This window comes from Megalops cyprinoides, chromosome 24 (assembly GCF_013368585.1).
Source record: "Megalops cyprinoides isolate fMegCyp1 chromosome 24, fMegCyp1.pri, whole genome shotgun sequence".
Taxonomy (NCBI): Eukaryota; Metazoa; Chordata; class Actinopteri; order Elopiformes; family Megalopidae; genus Megalops; species Megalops cyprinoides.
In genome coordinates, this window is record NC_050606.1 from 17952176 (window position 1) to 17974369 (window position 22194).

At 43.8% G+C, this 22194-nt stretch overlaps 1 protein-coding gene across 2 annotated transcripts; it reads left to right on the plus strand.

Annotated features, from left to right (window-relative positions):
• Positions 1-1091: 1091 nt before the first annotated feature.
• Positions 1092-11668, plus strand: LOC118771477 (polyadenylate-binding protein 2-like). Of its 2 annotated transcripts, none has more exons than XM_036519486.1 (7): positions 1092-1401; positions 4625-4733; positions 5201-5268; positions 6048-6154; positions 7615-7702; positions 8606-8757; positions 11187-11668. In XM_036519486.1, the coding sequence occupies exons 1-7, from the start codon at positions 1267-1269 to the stop codon at positions 11380-11382; spliced, it is 855 nt and encodes a 284-aa protein (XP_036375379.1). In that variant the 5' UTR covers positions 1092-1266; the 3' UTR covers positions 11383-11668. The 2 variants fall into 2 exon arrangements, with proteins under 2 accessions (XP_036375379.1, XP_036375380.1); XM_036519487.1 differs by lacking the exon at positions 11187-11668 and adding an exon at positions 10303-10391.
• Positions 11669-22194: the final 10526 nt, after the last annotated feature.

Sequence of the window (22194 nt, forward strand, 5' to 3'; positions counted from 1 at the left end):
GATTCACAACATTTTAAACAAAGACATTTAACTTGTTTGAATACTGCCTTCATTGTTTTTCAACATTTCTGCCATACCTGCTAAACCTATAAAGTGTGTATATCCAAATATGTACCACATAGGAGACCAACACATGTTATTTTCATGTCCTTGTGGTGTTACGGACAGAGAAACTTCAGAAGAGGTGCATTTTCTGTTACAAATCCAAATTTTATAGATCAGCATTCTGTGATCACATATATTTAGACCTATGGGAAATGTGAATATGAATACACAGATCATGAATACAAAGCAAGTTGTAAACAACTATGTGAAAAAAATAAGAAGAATAAAGCATGCTCGGCTGCTCTTTGTTCATTCTCCTCACACTTTGGGTGAACATCCCTTATGACACCTCAGCCAGTAATACACAAACACCATGGTGCGTGCTGACAATCACCCTGTCATTCCTGCACTAAAAGGGGCCACATTTGTACACGTGCAGCTCATGTTGTCACCATGAGGAGGGTACTTAACATTTAATTCACTCATTAAGTATTGAATATAGAACAAAATAACACCTGACGTTTTAGTAGTATCAGATTTCTTTATGCCCATGCTGTTTCAAAAAAGTATAATTACAGTGATTTAGAGCAGAAAGTCTCATGGCTTGTGTCTGAACCTAAGGTGTACTGAAAGAATGGGAATGGATGGAAATCGGTCGGCACTATTTCGCAAACAAGCAAGGATGAATGCCTTAGCCTCACTTCGAAACTGTTTTCCAGGCCTATGTGCCTGACATAGATCTTGACAAATCAGTTTACATTGTAATGCTAAATCGACATTGGGGTAGAATGTGACCTGTCTAAAATCCAATCAGGTCACGAAGAAAGGGACAACCAGCTCTTCCTGAAACGATCAACGGACTAATATAATTCCGCCCACTGTGAGGTTAAACCACGCCCCCCTATTCTTCCGTTTCGGTTTTAGGAGACACGGTGCCAGAGAGGATTCCCCCTTTTTTAAGTTTGTAGGTCGTTGTTGACACGTAAGTAAAACATAAAGTCTCCGGTAGCAAGCAGTTTAGCTTAGATAAGACAAAGTGAGAAAAACTGAGGCGGGCCCGATTTTCAGTTTAATTTGCGAGCCTGCTAGTCTAGCTAAGCCAGCTAACGTTAACGTTATCTGTGTCGGACGGCGATTTTCCGCCGCCCCCCTCTTTCCGCGAGTGTGTTGGGGCCTGTAACTGTAACCACGAGGCGCGTCGGCCCGGAGGGGGATCGCGCAATGGCCGAGTTTGGGAACGGGCTTGCGGAGGAATCGTTGCTGGACTCAGACCCGGGGCACCCGGAATTAGAGGACCCCGGCGTGGGCGACGATGAGCCCGGGCTAGAAGAGGGAGAGGCCGCTATCGAGGACCCGGTGAGTGACAGCCACCTGGCTAACTGGCAAGTCGCTGAAAACCTTGCGTGAAAGAAAGTAATGTTTAACTGTGCGGGTACGTACAACGTGAAAGCAAAGCAGATCACTTTTGATCTTTCTCCACATGCTTTTTCTCGCTGTGCAGCCACCATCGCCCTGGTATCCCTTATCAGCCATTGTGGCTCATGCGGTGTTGCAGCGTGTGCATCGGGCGAGCATGGCCTCGGCAGCCATGATGGGGCAGCAGTGGTGCTAGTTTCTCTGCGCCAGGCGCAGTGGTGGAAAAAAAACTTGGTTGCAAAAATGCTCTCAGACGAAGATGTAAAGAGGCTGGGGTGAGGGTAGGACAGGCCGCCATTAGCTGCACTGTTAGGTGTAACGGTAAGCACCTCGCTCTTTCTGTCTCTAAGCGGCATGTGTTGACCAAGCATAGACTAGGTGCAGGTTTTGCTTACACGCGAAAATATTCAGAATGGTACGGTCACGGGATTCATTTGATTGCAACGCGTGAGGTGCGGCATTTGCAGGGAGAAGAGCATCATTTGCACCGCGGGGAGGGGAGGTGGAGATGTCAGTCTTTTAACTAGCTAGTAAATCGCTTAGCTAGCCAGCCATTGGTGAGCGTTTAGCGTGCAAATACCGAAACTTGTGAGACCCTCAGCACTGGGATTGGCGCGCACTGAGGAATGGAGAAAGGTGAATTTTGTGCGTTAGCCAGTTAGCTGCACACAACACTCGTCGTTTGTTTCAGTGTGAATTCTGAAAGAGAAGCAGTTTTAGATAGTGCTGGATTGTGGTTAACCCTCGTTGCTTGGGGTTTTGACTTTCTTCCAATTGCAGTGTGTATCCGCGACTTGGTGTTGCAGTGGCTCGGTTACGTGCTGCTGTCTGCACAAGTGGTGTTGAGACTGCAGATACTGTGTGCATTTAATATGAGGATTTTTTTCTCCAAAAGTATATTGGATAGAGGCAGGATTTTGCGATATGCTAAGGTAGAACAGTAGCTACTGTTGTCTTGGGGGCAGAAATAACCATTTGCGGGAATCCAGAGAACAACCTGATATTGGGAGCAAAAAAAATATGCGACAAATATTCGTGAATATGCCACAGGTGGATGCTTGTATTGTCCCTATCACATTCTTTGTTCTGTTTTTTCTATCTCGGGTTGTTGAAGTGGGTTTCATCCCCATTGGATGGCCGACCTTAGCAGCGGTTTTGACTTGTAATTCCCAAGACCCGGGCTGGATCAAACAGCTGCGCCCGAGCCGCAGGGTGTGCAGTCAAAGGCAGGCGACACCCCGAACGCCCCGCAATGCAGCATTGTCCGAGGAGCCCGATGCGGATCAGCCCCTGGTGTGCTCTGGTGCGAAAAAGCCTAAAGTAGCTAAAAAGACAGTGCAGCTGGCGTGACCTGAAGTTGTAAGGTGTAATTTTTCAGAGAGAGAGCTGGTTGACACTGTGTAACCGCAGGGTCACAGTGCTTATGTTGTGTGCAGTCTAAATTCGGACTGTGACTGTGATACACCTGCTCAGTCAGGTGCACAAAGCATTTCTTTTTACCTAAGAGACGTGTAGAACATACACTGTACTCCTCGCCACACTCAGGTGTGATCAGTGTGTATTTATATAAGCATATGGTGACACAGGGGTGGTACGTGAGGCCAGCTAGCATGTAGTAGCATGTGACCCAGCTGTCACTAATTTGAGTTTCACTCTATAATGGAAGCAGAAAAACTATAACATCTTTGCAGTCACTCCTTCCAAAGGCTCTTGAAACCATTTTGCACTGTCTTAAGCCCAAACAAAGGGAGTATGGGAGCTATATGTTTTCAAGTATTAGAAGCAAACTGCATTGATGGCTTGGTAGTGAACGGTCCTTCTGGTGCAGTAGAGGCTTCTTTGGTGCTCTCCTCCCTAAAGGGGATGACCTGGTTCATGACCATGATTCAGTGTTACCCCGTACATCACATGCTCTTAGTGTTTTAGACAGTGGTAGTATTTTGGTAAATATCCCTGTATTCTGTAAACCATTAATGGATATCAGATGACCAGTGGTTTAATGGATAACACACATCCTTAAAAAGATAAACACATTTCTCGTTCAAGGTTTCCTTAGCTAAAACTTGAATGAGTGTGAAGATCAGTAGCGGGAGTAAATTCACATTTATATTTAGTCATCTAGCAGGTGTTCTTCTCCAGAGTGACTTGCAGAAGGTTAGGCCAATGCCAAAATAGCAGTGTGTCAACCAGTAGTATGAGCCACTACATAAAATGCAGCATTCTGCCAGGTGCCATAGTAGGTGCAAGAGGAAGAGTGAAGTTTCCCTAGTCTCTAGGACAGACTTCAGTGAAAATATAATATTCTTATAATATTTGGATTAATATTCTAATATTTGGATAGCTGCGGTATATTCAGGTCACAGCTGGCTGTTAGCTTTCCTTTATTTTGGGAGAAAAATATCAAAATTATGGAATTTAGAGGGTAGCTGGAATGGGGTTCTTGAGGAAGCAGACATAACACAAGCTGTTACTTCTCGAGGTGAAAAGACCATCTTTTGAGATGAGTACAGGGTTTCTATCAGGTTATACAAGTGGGGCTCTGTGACTGTGCTGATGTTGGTAAATATCTCTGCTCAGTGCCTGACCCCAGGCGTTGTTCATGCTGTAAACAAATCATTATCATTCCTGCCTCCAGACACCCATCTTCATGGTTTTCTACTGGAGCCTTTTGACCATACAGTCCTGGAAAAAAATATTTTTGGCTTGTAATGTTCTAATGAATCAGTAAAAATCTGTCTATTGGTTCACAGTAAAGTCAGTTCCAGTATTTTCACCTAAAAGGAGGTAATTTCAGTGGAATCTGTCTAATGCCAACAGAAGCCTATCAGCATGGCAGTTTATGGACCTGCTTACATCTGCCTCTCCCTCCTGTGAAAGTGTGTTGACATCATTTTTGTGTAATTGCTAAAGTTTGTGAGATGGGTACGGTGGTTAACGAAGGTCTTGGACTTTCAAGGTGTCACAGCTGCATCCCCTCTATATCGTGTTGTTAGTGGAAGCATGAGCATCAGAATGAGTTTCATAGCATTACACTTTGTTGAGGTAATATGATGTTTGACAAGTGGCAAAGGAGGTGCCGTTGCAAACTTGCTCGCTTTTTGAAATGAGTGCAGTGAATTTTACTCATCACCTTGAGTATAAACGGTGTATGCTTGCTTTGCAGGAGCTGGAGGCTATTAAAGCCCGGGTGCGAGAGATGGAGGAGGAGGCGGAGAAGCTGAAGGAGCTGCAGAACGAGGTGGAGAAACAGATGAACCTGAGCCCTCCACCTGGTAAGAGGGAAGGAAAGGGGAGTAATGTAGACATACCTGTAATGTAACGTAATGTATGTGTAGGTTCTATTCAACCTGCAAAAGAGTCATGTGGACTGCAGGGTAGTCAGGGTGATCATGGAACCCATCTGATTGAAGAAAATGGCAAATGGTAACCAAGGTAGTCACAAAATATGCGCCTCAGATATGTTGTAGCTACTCGTCTATGCCACCTTGCTTGCTACTTGCTAGCCAGCTTGCTTCCTGGCAGTGCTAGCTAACAATGTCCTGTGTTACAAAACATGTGTTGATACACATTATCCCTGTCTGATATTAGTGTGCTGAATCACTGGACTCATTGGTGACGAAAAAAAAATATTGTTGTTATGGTGGTGTCCAACAAATCTGCAAGTCAGTCACAACGATCTACAACTGTAAAAAGTGTGGCTTAAACTTGTGCATGGTTTTGACTCTCTCTCTCTCCCCAGCTGGGCCTGTCATCATGTCTATAGAAGAGAAAATTGAGGCAGACGGGAGGTCTATTTACGTAGGAAACGTGAGTAAAGCTCCTCTTGCAGGTGTCATCACATCAGCATGATCTAAGCATATAGCACAGACCCGCATCTGCGCTTGTACATTTTAAGTTATGACGTGTATAGTTACGGTCTGATTGTAATCCTGTATAAAGTGAGCACAGGAGCCTTACTCACTAGGATGAAAGTCTTTGCAGGGCCTGCTTTTTCACACCTGTTTAACGCATCATTGGACCGTAATTGTACGGTCCTCCTGAACATAGCCTAGATGCTAGCCTTGTTTCCTGGTTGTAGCTCGGGCCTTGTGGGTGAGTGCATGTGAGTGTAACCAGCTGCCTGCAAGGCTGGCCCAGAGAGGCTCAGGCAGTAAAAGTGCTTGTTTCATCTGCTGATTTTGACCAGGAGCTCACACTGGCAGAGTGAAGCCAGTTTGTTTTGCCAAAGACAGGAGTGGGTAGGTTGGCCAGGTTGTCCCCACCTTACTCAGCTCTCGCTACCCTGGCAGTCATGTGGACGCCTGTGAGTGACTCAGTATCAGGAGAGTGTGTATATCCTCTGACATCATTTCCCCCCTGTTGCATCGTGGGACTTGTAGTGTGAAAAAGTTGTGTAGGCCTTTGTATGTATCGGAGGGCTGCATGTGCTCCTACATGGCTTCAGCAGTTGTTGCAGTGGTGATGAGCTTAAATGCATAATTGATGACCACTGAATTTGGGCAGAAAAGGGGAAAATGGCCTTATGTGGCAAGCATTTGATGGCAAGGTTCGTCTCAGTTTGACACTGTCACCTCTCTGTCCTCCAGGTGGATTACGGCGCCACGGCAGAGGAACTCGAAGCTCACTTTCACGGCTGCGGCTCCGTCAACAGAGTCACCATCCTGTGTGACAAATACACCGGGCATCCCAAAGGGTACGTACCCCACCCTTGCTCTGCCAGCACCCATGGTTACGGAGGCAGCCAGGTGCTGTGGTGGTAAAAGCAGGCGATTATGGTGCAAATCCCAGCAACACGCTCACAAAGGCATTTTGCCTGAATTTCTTCATTAAACCTCCAAATACGCAAAAAGGAGATCCCATCTTTGCACCAGCACCGTGTAACGTTACTTAACCGTTACGCCACACTGCTGTCCCCATACACACCTGATGGCATTTCACCCTTGTGATTAAGATGCTGGCTGATTCTAAAGTTTCCCTGCCAAAGTCTCTTTCCCCAGCACTTTGCCTGATTAGTTGCAGGCAATGGTATGAGTAATAATGTCTGTACCTTTGTAGTTCTACCTTCATGACAGTTTGTGGAGCTCTGGTGTTATTGCAGTTTTCTGCTCCAAACTGTGCTCTTAATTAGTCAGCCAAATTATTGAAGTTTGAGGTTTTTTGTGATGCATTACATCTTAATTTGTTCATTGTGTTATGTCACAAAGAGACAATTGCACTTCACTGGAGGGCAGCTGAGACCCAATACTTCTAAATACTTGTAATGGTTTAAATTAATTGGCACTCTGATGTGCTCAAACAGATGTGGCCACATGAAAATGTGCCTGGTCAAAAGGGAACCTTGTGGCCTATGAAAAGCTTTTTTTATTAGCTGCTTTTGTTTTTTCATCCCTACCTGAGCATCATTTCAGCGGAATGTCTTTAATTTTTTAAGCCATTTTAAAGCCACGTTTTGAAGAAAATTCCATTCACTCAGCAGCAGGGATGGCTTCTTCCAATAGGCATGTTAGGCACAGCCTAGGTAGGCCATATCTGTTTGTGTCCATTTAATAAATATATTAAAATATAAGTGCACTCAAATTAGCAATAACATTTATTGTAATTCAGCTCCATTACAAACAATTACTCTTGTGTGTGACGAAAACATTGACTTGTGTTCCTTATTCAGTAAGTGCTTTATTGTTGGGGTACTTTCCCGTTGTGGGTGGCAATGTAGTGTAGTGGTTAAGGCGGAGGACTTGTAACCAGAAGTTTGCCAGTTCAATTCCCAGCTGGGATACTGCTTTTACCTTGGGCAAGGTACTTAACCCACAACTGCCTCAGTAAATATCCAGCTGTATGAATGGATAACATTATAAAAAAACTGTAACTGTTGTAAGTGGCTCTGGATAAGAGTGTCTGCTAAATGCCAATAATGTAATGTAATGTGTGAGGAACTCCTTAGTTATTTGTGGCTTGAGGCCTTAGTTTGTGGGTATGTGCGCAACTTAAATGTGAAGTTGCCATTTCAACTCAGGGTTCTAAACAGGCCAGAACATTCATGGCAGTGGACATCTTTGTCATGGGCCTCTTGGTGTTGACTGCACTATATCACCAGCCTCTTGGCATTACAGCAGCGTATGGAGTGTGAAAAAGTAACTTTGTTGTTTTTTTCAGGTTTGCATATATCGAGTTTGCAGACAAGGAGTCGGTGCGAACAGCTATGGCTCTGGACGAATCTCTCTTCAGAGGACGACAGATCAAGGTGAGGGGGAGGGGTGACGAGGGTTGTCCCGTTCGTTGAGTCTTGGATGTCTGCAGAGCTGAATTTCTGCTAGCTTGGCGATACTTTCTTTGTTGACTTTAATACCAATCCACACTCTGGCTGCTTATGCAGTCATGAACCTGCTGAAGACAGTAATCAACACGCCATGCCTTGCAGGGGAAATCGAGAGTGACGTTAGTCTTATTTTCAGTTCATTTGGAAGGTGTGGTTATTTACATGTAACTGCAGTAATGGTGGTGTGTAAGGTGGGTGACTCAGGGTTAAGAGATCACCAGCCTAGAGTCACACAGATGTACAGATGTTAACACTCTCAGTGAGCGCTAGGGTACCTCATGTTTATGTGAGCTGGTGCGGGGGCGTGGCTAACATGATCTGCCCCCCTAGGCTCCTGAGTGGCTAAGTCGGTAAAAGCACTCGTTCTGAGTGTAGACTGAGCACTACGGCCCGGGTTCGATGTCCCGACCATGTCACTAGCCGACCGGGAGCTCACAGGCGGAACACATTGGCTTTGTTCCACCGGGGATAGGGGTGGGTACGTCAGCAGGTGCTTCAGTCCCATTAGCAACAGTGACCCCTGCTGGTCGATTGGGCACCTGTGGTCCACGTGCCGAAGCTGCGTACGAAATGTCTTCCTCCGACTCATCTCTGTGCTAGCTTAGCTTGTGGACCGCAGTGCGAAAAGAAGCAGCGGCTGACATCACGTGTCTCGGAGGAGGACACATGCTTGTCCACGCTCTCCCGGAGTGACAGTGGGGGTTGTGCAATGGGACCGAACATCAATGATGAGCAATTCCAGAATTCGGGAATTGGCCATTCCAAACTGAGGGGAAAATGGAAAATGGGGGAAAAAAACATGCTCTGCCCCGCCCCCCTCTCTCTCAGGTGGGAGCGAAGAGGACGAACAGGCCGGGCATCAGCACCACGGACCGCGGCTTCCCCAGGGCGCGCTTCCGCTCGCGGGGGGGCAGCTTCTCGTCCCGCGCGCGCTACTACAGCGGATACACACCCTCCCGAGGCAGAGGACGGGCCTTCAGGTGAGCCTCACATACGCTCACACACGCTCACACACACATCCACACGCACGCTGAGGCCAAGAAGTGATTCAGCATATTGGGAGAATGGACTTTCAAGTGACAAACACACAAACAGACTGACTCCTCAGTGGGTCTGTTACTCCCCTTTGCTTGGTCACACATCTTGACACACAGCCATTACATAGCCCAGGCTGCCTAAATCCATTTCAGTAATTATGTTCTGCTGACACTTATTAATGTGCTCTGGCATTAAAATGGCTGATTTTAGCTTCTAATACAACTGCAGTAGCTTTTAGATGCTTGAAAGGAGTCTGAGGGAGTGGGTTAGTACATTGGAAGGGTACCTGTGATGCTAGCACTCACAGTTTAGAAAGAGCACACAAACTGAGGAGGAGGACTAGTGTAGATGTGTAAAACACACCTCTAAATGAACTTTTAAAGCATTTTGTTAAGCCTCGTGTTTGTAACTGTAGAATATTAAGTGAGGTATTAAATGACATGTTCTGGTAGCAGGTGTCAACAGAAAGTTGTCAGCAGATATGTAGTTTGTCAGTGTCTCTCTTATGCACAGAATTTGGTGACCCTAATGTCATACCTATACGTATGCTTCCATGCTCCACGCACCTCAGTGTAATTAGGTCCACTCTCTGTCCGGTCAGCTTGTGCTAAGCAGCATAGAGCCGTCAAATTTTCAAAGCTGTTCCCATGGCGATTGAACTGCATTGGCGAGAAGCGTGCAGGTCCATTTGGGAGTAAGTGTTTTGTAATTGAATCTGGCAGCAAGTTGGCTTAAACTTACGAAGAGCATTAGCGCTTCTCGGCAAGGTGGTCACAGCGAACATAAGCGGCTGCATTCCGGTGCCTGATGCCGTGGTGCCACACGTTCTCACCAGCGCATGCCTTGGCCATCACCCCCCAGAACACAAGGGCCATTCCTGCAGCCTGACATTGACCTGAATATCTGACCAGTGTTTTGAGTGCATGTGCATGTGTGTAGTGAGATATGTGTGTGGAATGCAGTGAGGTGAAGAGTGTGTGACTCTTGAGTGAGTGAGAGAAAAGGTAATGCTGATGTAAAGTGTGTGAGTGTGTGTGGTGGGGGGGGGGTCTGTTTTTCAGTCTGTTCCAACAGCAACCTGAGGAGCTGGCCTCACAGAAAGAGAGAGAGAGAGGGAGAGAGAGTTTTCACTCCCTGTCCTACACACACACACACACACACACACACACACACACACACGCACACGTATACATCAAATGAAATGCTAAAAGAACACACATACTTGCCAACAGTACTGTACTGTCAGTACTTAAATTTGAGGTTTAAATTTTGAAAAGAATTTGTATGTTGACAGTTTATATACGTCTTGAATTAGTATCTATAAAATTTTCAGTTTGTACACCCCTTCAACAATTTTTTCAATATTTTCTCCTTTCTAATGCCCCTCCCCTCTTTCACGCACACACACCCGTCCAAAAAATCTGGTGTCCGTCTTTCGTAGCCAACAAAACAAAAACTCACCCTCTTTTTCTCTCTCTCTTTTTCAGGGGCCGAGGGCGAGCGACATCGTGGTATTCCCCTTACTAATTACCCCCTCCCCCCAAACCCTTTTCACCTCCCCCTTCCCTAAAAAAAAAAAAAAGGAAGAAAAACAAGAGGAGAAACCCCCCCCCCCCTCCCAAAAAAAAGAAAAGAAAAAAAAAAAAAAGAACCCCTCCAGCGTTTCTTCTGGAAAGACAGACAGACTGGCCAGAGTGCGTGTGTGCGTGCGTGTGTCGGGATGGTGCGCTTACCCTGGTAAGGTATAGGTGGCCACGGGGAGATATTCACAGGCTGCAGATGTGTGTCCTTGTCTTGCTGTGACCCACACGCCACACAGCTTCTGTCCCATGCCTTGCACAACGTGGCAACGACAGCAAGTTCACCTGGAACTCCAGTGTATAGAAATTCATTTGTTTTTGTTTCACTTTTTTTGGTTTTTGCTTTTTTTGAAAGTGTTTGTATTGGGAGTGTTGTATCATCCTTTCTCGCTTTCTCTCGCTATCTCTCTCGCTCTCTGAGCCATTGTAACCCCCCCCCTCCCTTGTTCCTCTCCCATTCCCTCTCTCCTTCCACTTCCATCCAGTGACTTTTCGCCCTCAGTTGCTCAGTCAGTGACCCCACAGTTCAGTGTTAAGCAGGTCACTAATGGCTTTTCACTTTTTTTATTTTTTTAAAAAGAGAAAAGTAATATAGGGTTCTCCTGTTTCCTCAGTGTTAACTTTGGGCATGACCCCTGGCCTGACCTCTGCCATACCCCCCTCACCTCAAAACCTAACCTGCTTGGCTTTACACCGCACCTCTGTCTCTCTCTCCCTCTCCTCTCTCACATTCTCTGTCTCCCTCTCTATCTGTCTCTCTCTGTATATTAGACCACCTCTTGTCGTTTCAGGTTTCAGGACCAGTGGAGGCTGACCGCCCCTTCTCCCGTGGCTGCAGCGCCCTCTGCTGTCTCGGCGGGCTCTCTCCCCCTCTCTGCCCCCTCCATTCACACACACCCTATCCTGTCTATGTGGGGGGGTGGGGTCGGGGGCCAGGGCGACCACCGCCCCACTATAGGGGGGATTTACTACAACAGCAAGCGCTAAGCACACGCAGGCACACACTTAACACGCAGACACACACACACACACAGATTTTTACAGAGAGGGTGGTAAGCTGAGATAGCCACTGCTGTTTTACAAGACAGATACAGGTACACAGAGGGGAGGCTGCAGGGGGAGTCAGGAGCCCTATGGCTTCTCAGTGTACAGTGCAAACACTACACCATGAGAGTATTCCCAGGGGAGGCTGGGCAGCGATTATTTAAAACGGGGGGCAGAACTTGTATTTTGGAGGTCGTGTGGAGAGGGTGTTTTTTTTGGTGGGGATAGGGAGAGGTTTTGGTTTAAAAAAAAAAAAAAAGTTTTGCTTTTTTATTTTAATTTTATTTTTAACCCATAAGCAAAGAATATGTAATTAGAAAAAAAATAAAAATAAAGACCTTGTGTAAAAATCTGGATGTGAGAATTTTTTTGTGAGAACCACGTTGTTGAGATGTATGGAATATGTATCTGAGACATACTACCCTTACAGTCTTTACTGGTTTGACCACACTGAGAGAGTTTTAAAACTGTCCTTAGATTTGGTTTCATTTGTGCTTTCCGTTTGGTAAGACACAAACCATTTGGCCATCAGACAGGAAGTGAACATTTTTAACTTTTAAGATGAAATGGACTCAGCAAACTGATGTTAAAGGGGTTACCAATAATTTTACATTACATAATTGGCATTTAGCAGACGGTCTTATCCATAGCAACTTGCATAGGTTACTGTTTTAACAATGTTACACATTTACACAGCTGGGTATTTACTGAGGCAATTCTGGGTTAAGCACTGTGCCCAAAGAGCAGGAGTGACCCAGGGGGAAAACGGCCACCTTTCAGTTGCAAGTCCTTCTTACCACTATGCTACACTACCTTTTTATTGTCCAGGTTCTCATTTTAGCAACATGAATGCTTAAATGCGGTAAGGAATTATAGAATTTAATGTTATGCAGCACAGAAGAAAAGCATTGCTCTTAAGTGGAATGTGCATCAGTTTTGGAAAAAGGATTTATGGGACTGAATTTGAACAGGTATGTCACTGGCGGTTTTGGGCCAGTGAAGGGGTGTGGCTAGTACAAGGCTGGGTACTTGGGCGGTAAGCAACCATATGTATACTACCATATGTCATGAACTGGCAAGGACCACCACCACCAGGAGGACTAACTCGTGTCCTGGAACAGATTAATGCATCAATCAGAAGAATGAACCTTGGGCCACACTGTGCCCCCAGTAGCTATGGAGCAGTAGAGGGGTGTCTGAAGATTTGTGCTCCCCATGTTGTTGCTGTGGTCCTCCGTGAAGCACCAGGAGTAGGTTTAATATGGAAACTCATCACTTTTGGTCCCCTGACTGAATCCACTGCTCTTTTAACAAGGAGGTGGAGTGTTTCCCTTCCCTCACCTCTGGCTGTTTTCATCTACAGTTCAAAGTGTGAAAGGGTGTAAATGGTAACTCTAGGTAAGCGAAGGCTCAGGCCATTCCTTTCTTTTTGGTTTTTAGTTGGAAACATCATGAAATATTCTTCTGCATCATAGCAACACTCGGATGTGAGGTACGTTTCAGCTAATGCTGTTTACCTTTCTCCACCTTGACTATTGAAGCAGCAATTAGACATGTTATAGGAGCGTGGAAGCATGATGAAGACAATCCTTCAATACACTCACGTGCAGCCAACGGCTGTTTTTCACTACCAGTCCCACAATGCACCACCAAAGGGCAGGAGAGGAACGGACATTGGGAGTGTGACCATTGATGTCAAGCAGCCAGTAGGTGTCTGAGGAGTGCTAGTGCCTAGAGAGTCCTACACAGCAGTGGTTCTCAGCCCTGCTCCTGGAGGCACACTGTCATGCATATCTTCTATCTATGCTGCTTGATTAAATCAGGTGTGCTCAACTAATCAAAAGTGCCACTGATGACTTCAGTCAGGCAGGTAGAGCAAGGATAGATAGAAGATATGCAGGACAGTATGCCTCCAGGAGCAGGGTTGAGAACCACTGCTATAGAGCAATGTGACAAAAGGACCGTTGATAACCCTCACCTCCCTGGTTGATTGGTTGATCAGTGCCAGATATCTTATACCACTGTGGGCTCCTGGTCATTGTTGAGAGCTGACAAATTCAGAAAAGAATAACCACACATTACTATTATCCTCCCAAACAATTTATTTGATTAAAAGCATGAGCTGTGATCAAGTAAAAGTGATCATGTGAGTACAGTGTACTTTATATCATTGTGTGTGTGTGTGTGTGTGTGTTTATACACACACACTCAGGAGCTCCCAACCTGGCTTGTTAGGACTTTCATTTTAATTTTCCACTCTACATTCGCACACCCACATTAACTACCCCCTCCTTCGCTCTGAGCAAAATGCAGTTTCTGCTGTTTTCCTCTTTGATGTTTTAGATCTTTTTCAAGCTTCCCTCCTTGGACCATTCAGCCCCAGTGTTACCCATGCATCAGCATCAGCACGTGTGTCTTCAGTGCGAGCTCTGGCAGCCTCCCTCTCAGATCTGAACTGAGTCAACATTCTCAGTCCTGTCCACGGAGGCTGTCCCCTGCTGTCATCCATCTGGACGCACCTTGTAGCTGTCACTCTCCCCTGACTCCTTTTCTTGCTGCTTTTGGAGAAGTCCCCGTGCCTGTTCTCTGTCTCTCCCTCCTCTCCGTCCGCTTTCTGTCTCTCCTCCCCTCTGAGTGCACTCTGGCTGGAACGCAGAGGCTTTGGGGAAAGCGCCTCGGTTGCCTGTGCAGGGAACTCCACCCTACTGCTTCAGACCATGAGGTGGCAGTGTAGGGTAGTGGTTTAAGATCTCATTACCAAGAGGTTGCAGGTTTACCGGGTTGGGGCACTGTTCTTGTAGCCTTGACTAAGCTGATACTGTAAATACAGGGGTGGCAGTGTAGCATAGTGGTTAAGGAGCAGGACTTGTGACCAAAAGGCTGCCGGTTTGACTCCCCACTGGGGCACTGTTTGGGCAAGGTACTTAACCCACAATTGCCTCTGTAAATATCCAGCTGTGAAAATGGAAAACATTATAACTGATGTAAGTCGCTTTGGGTAAGAGTGTCTGCTAAAGTGCCAATAATGTAATGTAATAATGTAAAATATCTGAGAACAAGAACATCATACTGACAAGAGCTATCATTTTGCTTTTATGTAAAATAATAGCAATATGTTTTAGTAATTGTGCTTGTCTTGCATTAGAGACCAAAACAGTGCTTCAGTGATTCTCCATGTGTGGAGCATTTTGCCGTGAGGTAAGGTAAATGCATTACTAGCGATTCAAAAGTCAAGAGGAAAAAATAATGGCCATGTTGCATAAATATTTGTATTGGAAAAATGACCCCCATTCCACAGCTTGACATGGAGCAGTACTGGCGCCCCCTGCTGGGGAAACAGATGTAGAACAGTGTATCTCTGCAGGCCACACTCAACTCCCAGACCGACGTTTAACTCAGTCAGTCCACTGAAAACTTGGAAACTCACATGCATACCAGCACACTCTCTGCAGGGAGGGAAAAAAGCATGCAGCTCAGGCTACTTCCACAGAGACATCCATATGTTATCCTGAAAAGATACTAGAAACATAGAATAGAAACATACTTATCTTTAAACTGCTGTTCATACAATGTTAATTTTCTGATTTGACTGAATAAATGATCGTAAATCTACAGAGAACAGGTTTTGCCTGCCTGGATATTTATGGACTAGACACTCCTGGTTATTAACTTTGCCCTCTTCCTGTACAGAGGGAGTTAAGAGTTAATATCCTTATAATTGTTTTTTTTGGAGAGCTACCTAAACTGGCTGTCTGAGTCCCTGTGAGTTTACAGTAATGTAATTTTTCCAGCAAATATGCTGAATACCATTACAGAGGCAGAAAAAAGTATATACAGAGCTATTCATATATTTATACTGCATAATGGATAGCTTTGCATCATAAACAAGTATGCCAAATTTAAATGAGGAGCACCAATGAGCCTCTTTCATAGGTTTTTCTATTACCTTTTATCTAACAGACGGGGTGGAGTCTTTAAGCACTTCACATTAAACTATGTTGCATATACAAGATAAAAAAAAAAATTAAATTAAAGTTCAAATTAGTTAAGTTTTAAAAAAAATCCCTGATCTCCTTATTATGTGTTAATATAATCTGATTTTTGCTATGGCAAAATTATTTAAATCAACACAGAAGTAATAATACATGACAAGATTAAGTAAAAATGAATTGGTTGGGTGATGGGTGATGCTTTCCAAAATTTGCATTTAAAGTTGCCTCCCCCATGCTAAAAAAAGTGTATGTGCAATGTGTGTGAAAGAGTACCTGAAATGAATATGACTGTGGTGAAATTGTGGCAGCGCCTGTGCGCGTGTGCGTGTGTGTGCCAATGTGCGCGTCTGTCTGAGCTGGAGTGCAGGTTGCTGCAGTCCCGTCATTATGTAAGCCCCACAGAATGTCCAGAATGCCACGGGTTTCTCAGCTGCCCTTGTGTCCTTAAATATCTCGCCCTCTCTATATCCATCCACTGCCCTATCTCTCTCTGACCCTCGCCACCCCACCGCTTGTCTTGTTGTCAGCACCCCTCTTGAACTGTTTTATCTCTGCTGCCTTCTGCCTGGAATCTGTCATGCCTTACGAGCTCCAGAATGGTGATATACTGAACAGTTCTGTGAAGCACTGGCAGCGACTATGTAAGCCAACAGAGACAGATGGAGCATTTTATGCATACACTGATCATAATTTGATAGCTCATATTTACTTATTTGGATTAGACCACAGTAGCAATTCCATTGTCCACACTGTCTCGCCCCTGTTGTCTGGGTCATATGTTCATCCAGCTCTGAATTGCTGATTTAAAACTTTTGAAAATTAGTGCAATCCTGTTTCCAGTGATATTCAGGGGGAAAAAAGCAGGGGTCAACATAGGTCAAACAGTTTACATTCATGACACACTTGAACTTTCCGATCATTTGGCAAGTTGAACATCTTTGCTTGCAGGGGTTTCTTCCTGAATCTAATTTTCTTGGCATGTGATCAACAAGATCTCTTTGATGCTCATGTTAGAATTGTGATTGACAGGGAAATTTATAGAGGTTGCTGAGTGGTTCAGTTAGTAAGGCGCTCATTTCGAGTACAGCGTGAGCCCCATCGTCTGTGTTCTATCCCAGCCAAGTCACCAGCTGACAATGGCTGAGAGCCCAGAGTGGCACAACAAATTAGCTTTGTTCCCCTGCGTAGAGGAGAGTATGTTTGTGGGGGTCTTCTCATCTTGCTGTTTTCAGGGATCCCTCAACTCGACAGGCACCCGTGAATTTCTTGGACGACGTCAGTGGTGTAGCACCGTCCTCCAATCTGTGCCCACTTCACTGTGGTGCACTGTAGGACTTGTAGTGTGAAAAGCAGCTGTTGGTTGCAAGTGTATTGGAGGATTGCATTCATCTCACCTCAGTGCTTCGAGGGAACATAGAGGTTGTTGTGGTGTCGTGGTTCTGAAAATGGTTGCACAAAAGAAAAAAGCATAAAAAGAAAGGAAAGCCTGATAATTTATTTGTCTAAATCTGATTTATTTTCCCATTCTATTATTTCAATATTGGCGAATATTTCTTGAGCATTATACTTAACTATTTGATACCACTTAATGAAACAAATTAACTACTTAATTGGTGATCTGGTGGTATTTCTTTTTAAGTTATGTTACCAATTATAAATGAGGTCTTAACTATTTCATTTGGAGAAATAGCTTGAACCTGAGTCACCTGTTGTTCCTGTTATCAATCAGTTGCTGGCAACAAAACTTCTATAAATCCCTCAACACAGTAGGTCTTCACAACCATGAGTGGTCATGACCAGTGGTCCACTCTTAAAAATATGCATCGAACAACTGCACCCACCCTGATGGCTTGAACAGCAAATTTTGAACGATTGCAATTTTTGTGGTTTGCGCGCCCTACCTGCCATTCCGTCAGAACGTCGGTGACATAAAATCTTGCTCCTGCTCTTTGAATGAGATGGACAGCTTATGGCTAATCCACTAGTAAGGTCCTGACTGACAGCCGAGACAGCTGCACGACTGAGTGTGGCCGGTTGTGCTCATGCACTTGAATAGCTGCTAATTCCCCCCAAGTCTGAGACCAGATGGGGACGATACAGATACAGTCATGACATGCTACGCTGTTTCGGCCAGCCGCAAACCCCATTCCCGGGCATTGAGCCTTCACTTGCTGTACTTTGAAAAGCACTTGAGCCCCAAAATGCCCCCAATCGAATATAAAAATTGCATACAACATGAATGAATGGGATTTGGGATTAATAATGAAATACACAAGAATGATAGGCAGATGGACAAAAAAAATTGATTAAAAGAATACCAAAAGCCCTCCAAAGCATTCCCCCTTATTGGGTGAAAAAGAACTCTAAAGAACACTATGCAATCAAAGCACATAATCATATGCTGTCCTTTAAGGCCCTCCGGCAGCTAATAATACACAAATCCATGTTCACTCCCGGCAGATAAGCCTCAGATCAGATTGAGCCACTCTACAGTTAAGCGCAACAAAGGATTTTGCCTCTGACAAAGTGGACCAAGTGTTATCCAGCTCTAATATAATTATATATGATGCAATTTACATAACTATACTGCCTCAGTGATAGGACATAGGAGGGGTAGAAACGAATAATGTGAACATATAAAATGTTGAACATGATTACATTTTCATTATCTGCTATCTTTCAGATGTTCCATATTGTGGTAAAGTGCAATTGCTGTTTCAGCATGAGACGACAAAATAAACTTTGGAAATATTTTGTTAGGTCATGTTGACACTGCTATAGACAGGAACAGACATGGAAGTAGAGGAGGAGGTCGAGAAAGGCGGCAGAGCTCTGAGTTTTCACAGCTGCTGTCATCTCTACTTCACGGCTCATAAATTTATCTGGGAGTCTTGTTGACCCTTGAGCCACGGTGTTGACATGAGCTCGACGACTGTCTCATGTCTGTGGCGATTTCCCTTCGCCTGCTCCTTCCACACAATCTGTCGCTGGCGTCCAGCTCATCCACCTTTCTAGTGCTTTCTCCTCTTCTCTCTTCACTGGTACAGACAGCATATATTGCATTCGGTGCCCGCTTTAATTGGTCTAGCAAAAATGGTCCACAGACATTGTGTGGAATGAAGAACATTTGCTAATTTGAGTATATTGAAAATTTCCTCTGGAGATGATTTACAGTGAATAAGTATCCAAGCTGAGAATCCACAACAACCACAAAATCTGAAATCTATGAAGGGAATAAATTGGTTCTGTCAGGCCACATTAGTACACAGCTGGGCATGACTGATAAATGTTCATGAGCACGCTGTCATGACTTCACTCCCCAGGAGTCCAACATATTCTGGCACCAGAGACTGAATTCTCCCTTTGGAGCATTTGTGCTTCGTGTTTCTGAAGGTCATGGGTTTACATCCTGGATGGGTTTGGCCCACACTAATACTTGGTACAGGCCACATTAGTGTGCACAGCAGGGCAAAGCTGTAGTGTTCCTGAGTACAGTTCTAATATACCAGGTGCAGCTATGATTACATATCACATTCCTCAAACTAAAAAAAAAAACATATTGAGTTTCAGACAGATATTTTTCAGGTTCATGAAGATCAAACTGATTTAGACAGCATCATAATAGTCCTCACCGCTGTGACCAGAATAATCTTGCTCAAATACTTTCACAGAGACATGTCTCCACCTATATACAGTACAACTTACATTGTGAATTGCACAGCTTTTTGCACAGTTTTATACCCATGTTTTTGTTAACGATCCCTAACGGTTAACGGTATCTTGCTCAGGGGTACACCAGCAGCATCCTGCCTGGGATCTGAGCTCAGGTTCACGGTCTTTTCTAGATGGTTTGTATAAAAATGTCATATTGGCATTATCACCTGAGTAGTGAATGTTACTGAAAATACACCCACCTAATGGTGAGCGCATGTGACAAGGTGCTGAAAAGTCTCTGCTTAGAGCAGTGCAGCTGGGTCCTGACTCCCACACTCTGACCTTTGACTTGTCGCCTCTCTCTCAATCCTCATATACACTTTTCTTAGTATGTAAGTATGTGGAGCATGTAGGAAAACATTTTCAATAGATCCTACACCCCCCTTTCCGCTGTAGAGCTTGGGTGTTTTGTCATTCGTTATGTAAGAGCATTTGCATTTGCAGTATAAGTTATTTAAGGTGCACTACGGGTGCCTCTTTGAAAACATATTAGCTCATCATACTGCTGTTTCACAGTTGAATAAAAACTGTAAAATGAGACCCAGGGAAAGTGGTTCGTTGGATGAACCAAGCAGGCCATCATTTAGATGGCCTTGCCTGATTAATAAGATTAAGCTAGTTGGCCTCTGCTGTGATAACACATGATTAAAGATTCAGGAACTGAGAAGTATGTTCTTTACTGAGATTGTGTGCATGCCACAGTGGAGGAAGTGAAGAGCAGTTAGAGTAGTCAGGAACCAAAAAGTTGGATGACATCAGGCCATTATTGTAGTAGAGAGAGTATACATAGCAATAGACCAATATTTCCAGAAACTGCAGATTTCAGTTTTAAGCCCTTGCAGAAAGATGACCTGGGCCAAGAATCTAAGAGCTGGAAGACTTACAGTATGAGCTGGGGTCAGCCAGATCTGGAGGCAGGCCGCATTCATAAAAAAAAAAAGTGAAATAAGGATAGAAATAGAAATGGAAATGGAGAGAGTTCAGTGATTAGAGATGTAGACAGCATACTGTACACATGCTTAAATGAGTCTCATATAGCATGTTACATTATGAAAACTATCTAAAGGTAGGACTGAAGCTTTGCAGTACAAAGTTATTGAACTATGGAAGATAACAGAACTGCTATGGTTGTCCAGACTTCTGCTAGTACCAGTCAAAGTAGTCTAAAAGCAATGATACAAAAACAGTGTAGGAAAGAAGAGTACTCCTAAGAAGAAGAGTACTCCTAATAATACCAGTGAGGACAAAGACAGAACTTCTAATATACTGAGGTGCTTTTGCTTAAATTCTAGAGGTATTTACAGATTTTTATGCAGGTCCTTTAGATAAATGGGCCACACTCATTCCATGTTCATGCCACATCAAATCATTGAACACCAAACTCAAAACATCAATTTATTGAAATTTATAAAATGTCACAACATCTATGAGTCAAGATAACATACAATATATTCAGTGGTGGTGGCTAGCACACTTGGTAGGCTAAGCTATACCATGGGGCTCAAGGAAGTAGTATGGTAACTAGTAGACTGGTCACATCACATACAAAACAGGGTAGTCATTGATAACATATCAAAGCCACAACACTATCAATAATTCAGAAGAAGCGCATAGGTGAACCAGCAAGTTACATTAAACTGCTAATCCTCACGTATTAGCCAGAAAAGCCAGTGCATTAAAAAACACAGATCTACAGTCACACAGACATACATACATGATAAATCACATCATTTTAGGTAGAGAATGATCAGAAATGTTGGAACAAACAAAAGTGTAAAAGTGCAAAGTACATATAAAGAAAACTCAAATGTGCAGGAAACTGCAGGAACTGACCCTCAAAAGGCAAGGAAAGATATCTGTGTAGATATACTGAGGAAAATAAAAATTAAAATAATGAAATGCAAAAGGAGAAAAACAACCAATACCAGACCTGTTTGCTGTTTCCGAATGTGATTCACATTTACTGTGCATTTGTACATTTATACATTGTCAAAGTCCCATTGCTAATGTTTTAGGCAGGCTATATGTAATAAGAAAACAACACGTGTGAGTAAGAAATGGTGCAATATTTAAAGAAAATACTCTCAAAATAAAGTACAGACTAATTCTAGAATTATTAGTAAAAAGCTGAGTAAGTTTTCCCCACAGTGGTTAATAACTACCTTATTATCCTTATGAAAAGCTTTAATACAGAAAAAAAGACTTAACATATATATATAAACATATTGTTAGCAAACTGTAATGTATGCCAATATTAAAAATAAATAAATAAGGGTGGTTAAAGTGCCATTTGAAGTGAAAAGGTGAAGTTGGAGCAAAGTAATCCTAAATTCTTTTTCAGTAGTGTAGCAGAAAAGGGAAAGTAAGAGTAAGGTAAAAGGCATCGCAAAGGGAAGAAGTTTTGCTTTCTAACAATAAAGATATTTCAGATACATTCAACAGCTACTTAGTTGAGAGGCAGACTTAAATATTTAAAGACTTTTTGACTAAACTGCCTCTACGTGTCAACACAACTGATGCAAGGAAGAGACAAAAGCCCTCATAAAGGGTGGTGGTAATGACCACCCTTTGGGATAGGGAGGTGAATGGTAGGGTATGGGAGACAACACTCAGGGTCATTTATAGGTGTTCTGGGGAGTAATAGGAGTGATGCAATTATGAATACAATATTGAAAATTATTCATGGCTGAATGCATGGCTGCACTGAGAAGGAAAATGTGATAGTTGATTGGAATGTATGTATAGTACCTTAAAAAGTGGAGTATATTCCCCTTCCGCTTCTTCCTTCTTACCTCAAGGAAGTAATTAAATAAGTGGATACAATTACGCCAAGGAAGTATTAGATTATGCTGAAATATGTGACAGTTAATTAAACAATTAAGACAAATAGGTGGTAAACAGCCAAGCGTTTGAAGGGAGATTATTTGTAAACCATTAACACAAATCTTACAGTGTACAAATCACAGAAGGCTACATTAATGTTATACAATGCCGTTGCCAGATAATGTTTAGAGTACTGTGAGTGCTGGCAGGAAAACAAGAGGACAAA

Excerpts from the sequence above, each read along its gene's own strand:
- LOC118771477 (XM_036519486.1), top strand. The coding sequence starts at position 1,267 with ATGGCCGAGTTTGGGAACGGGCTTGCGGAGGAATCGTTGCTGGACTCA. Across the intron at positions 1,402-4,624 it reads AGGCCGCTATCGAGGACCCG|GAGCTGGAGGCTATTAAAGC; the intron begins GTGAGTGACAGC and ends CTTGCTTTGCAG. Across the intron at positions 7,703-8,605 it reads TCAGAGGACGACAGATCAAG|GTGGGAGCGAAGAGGACGAA; the intron begins GTGAGGGGGAGG and ends CCTCTCTCTCAG.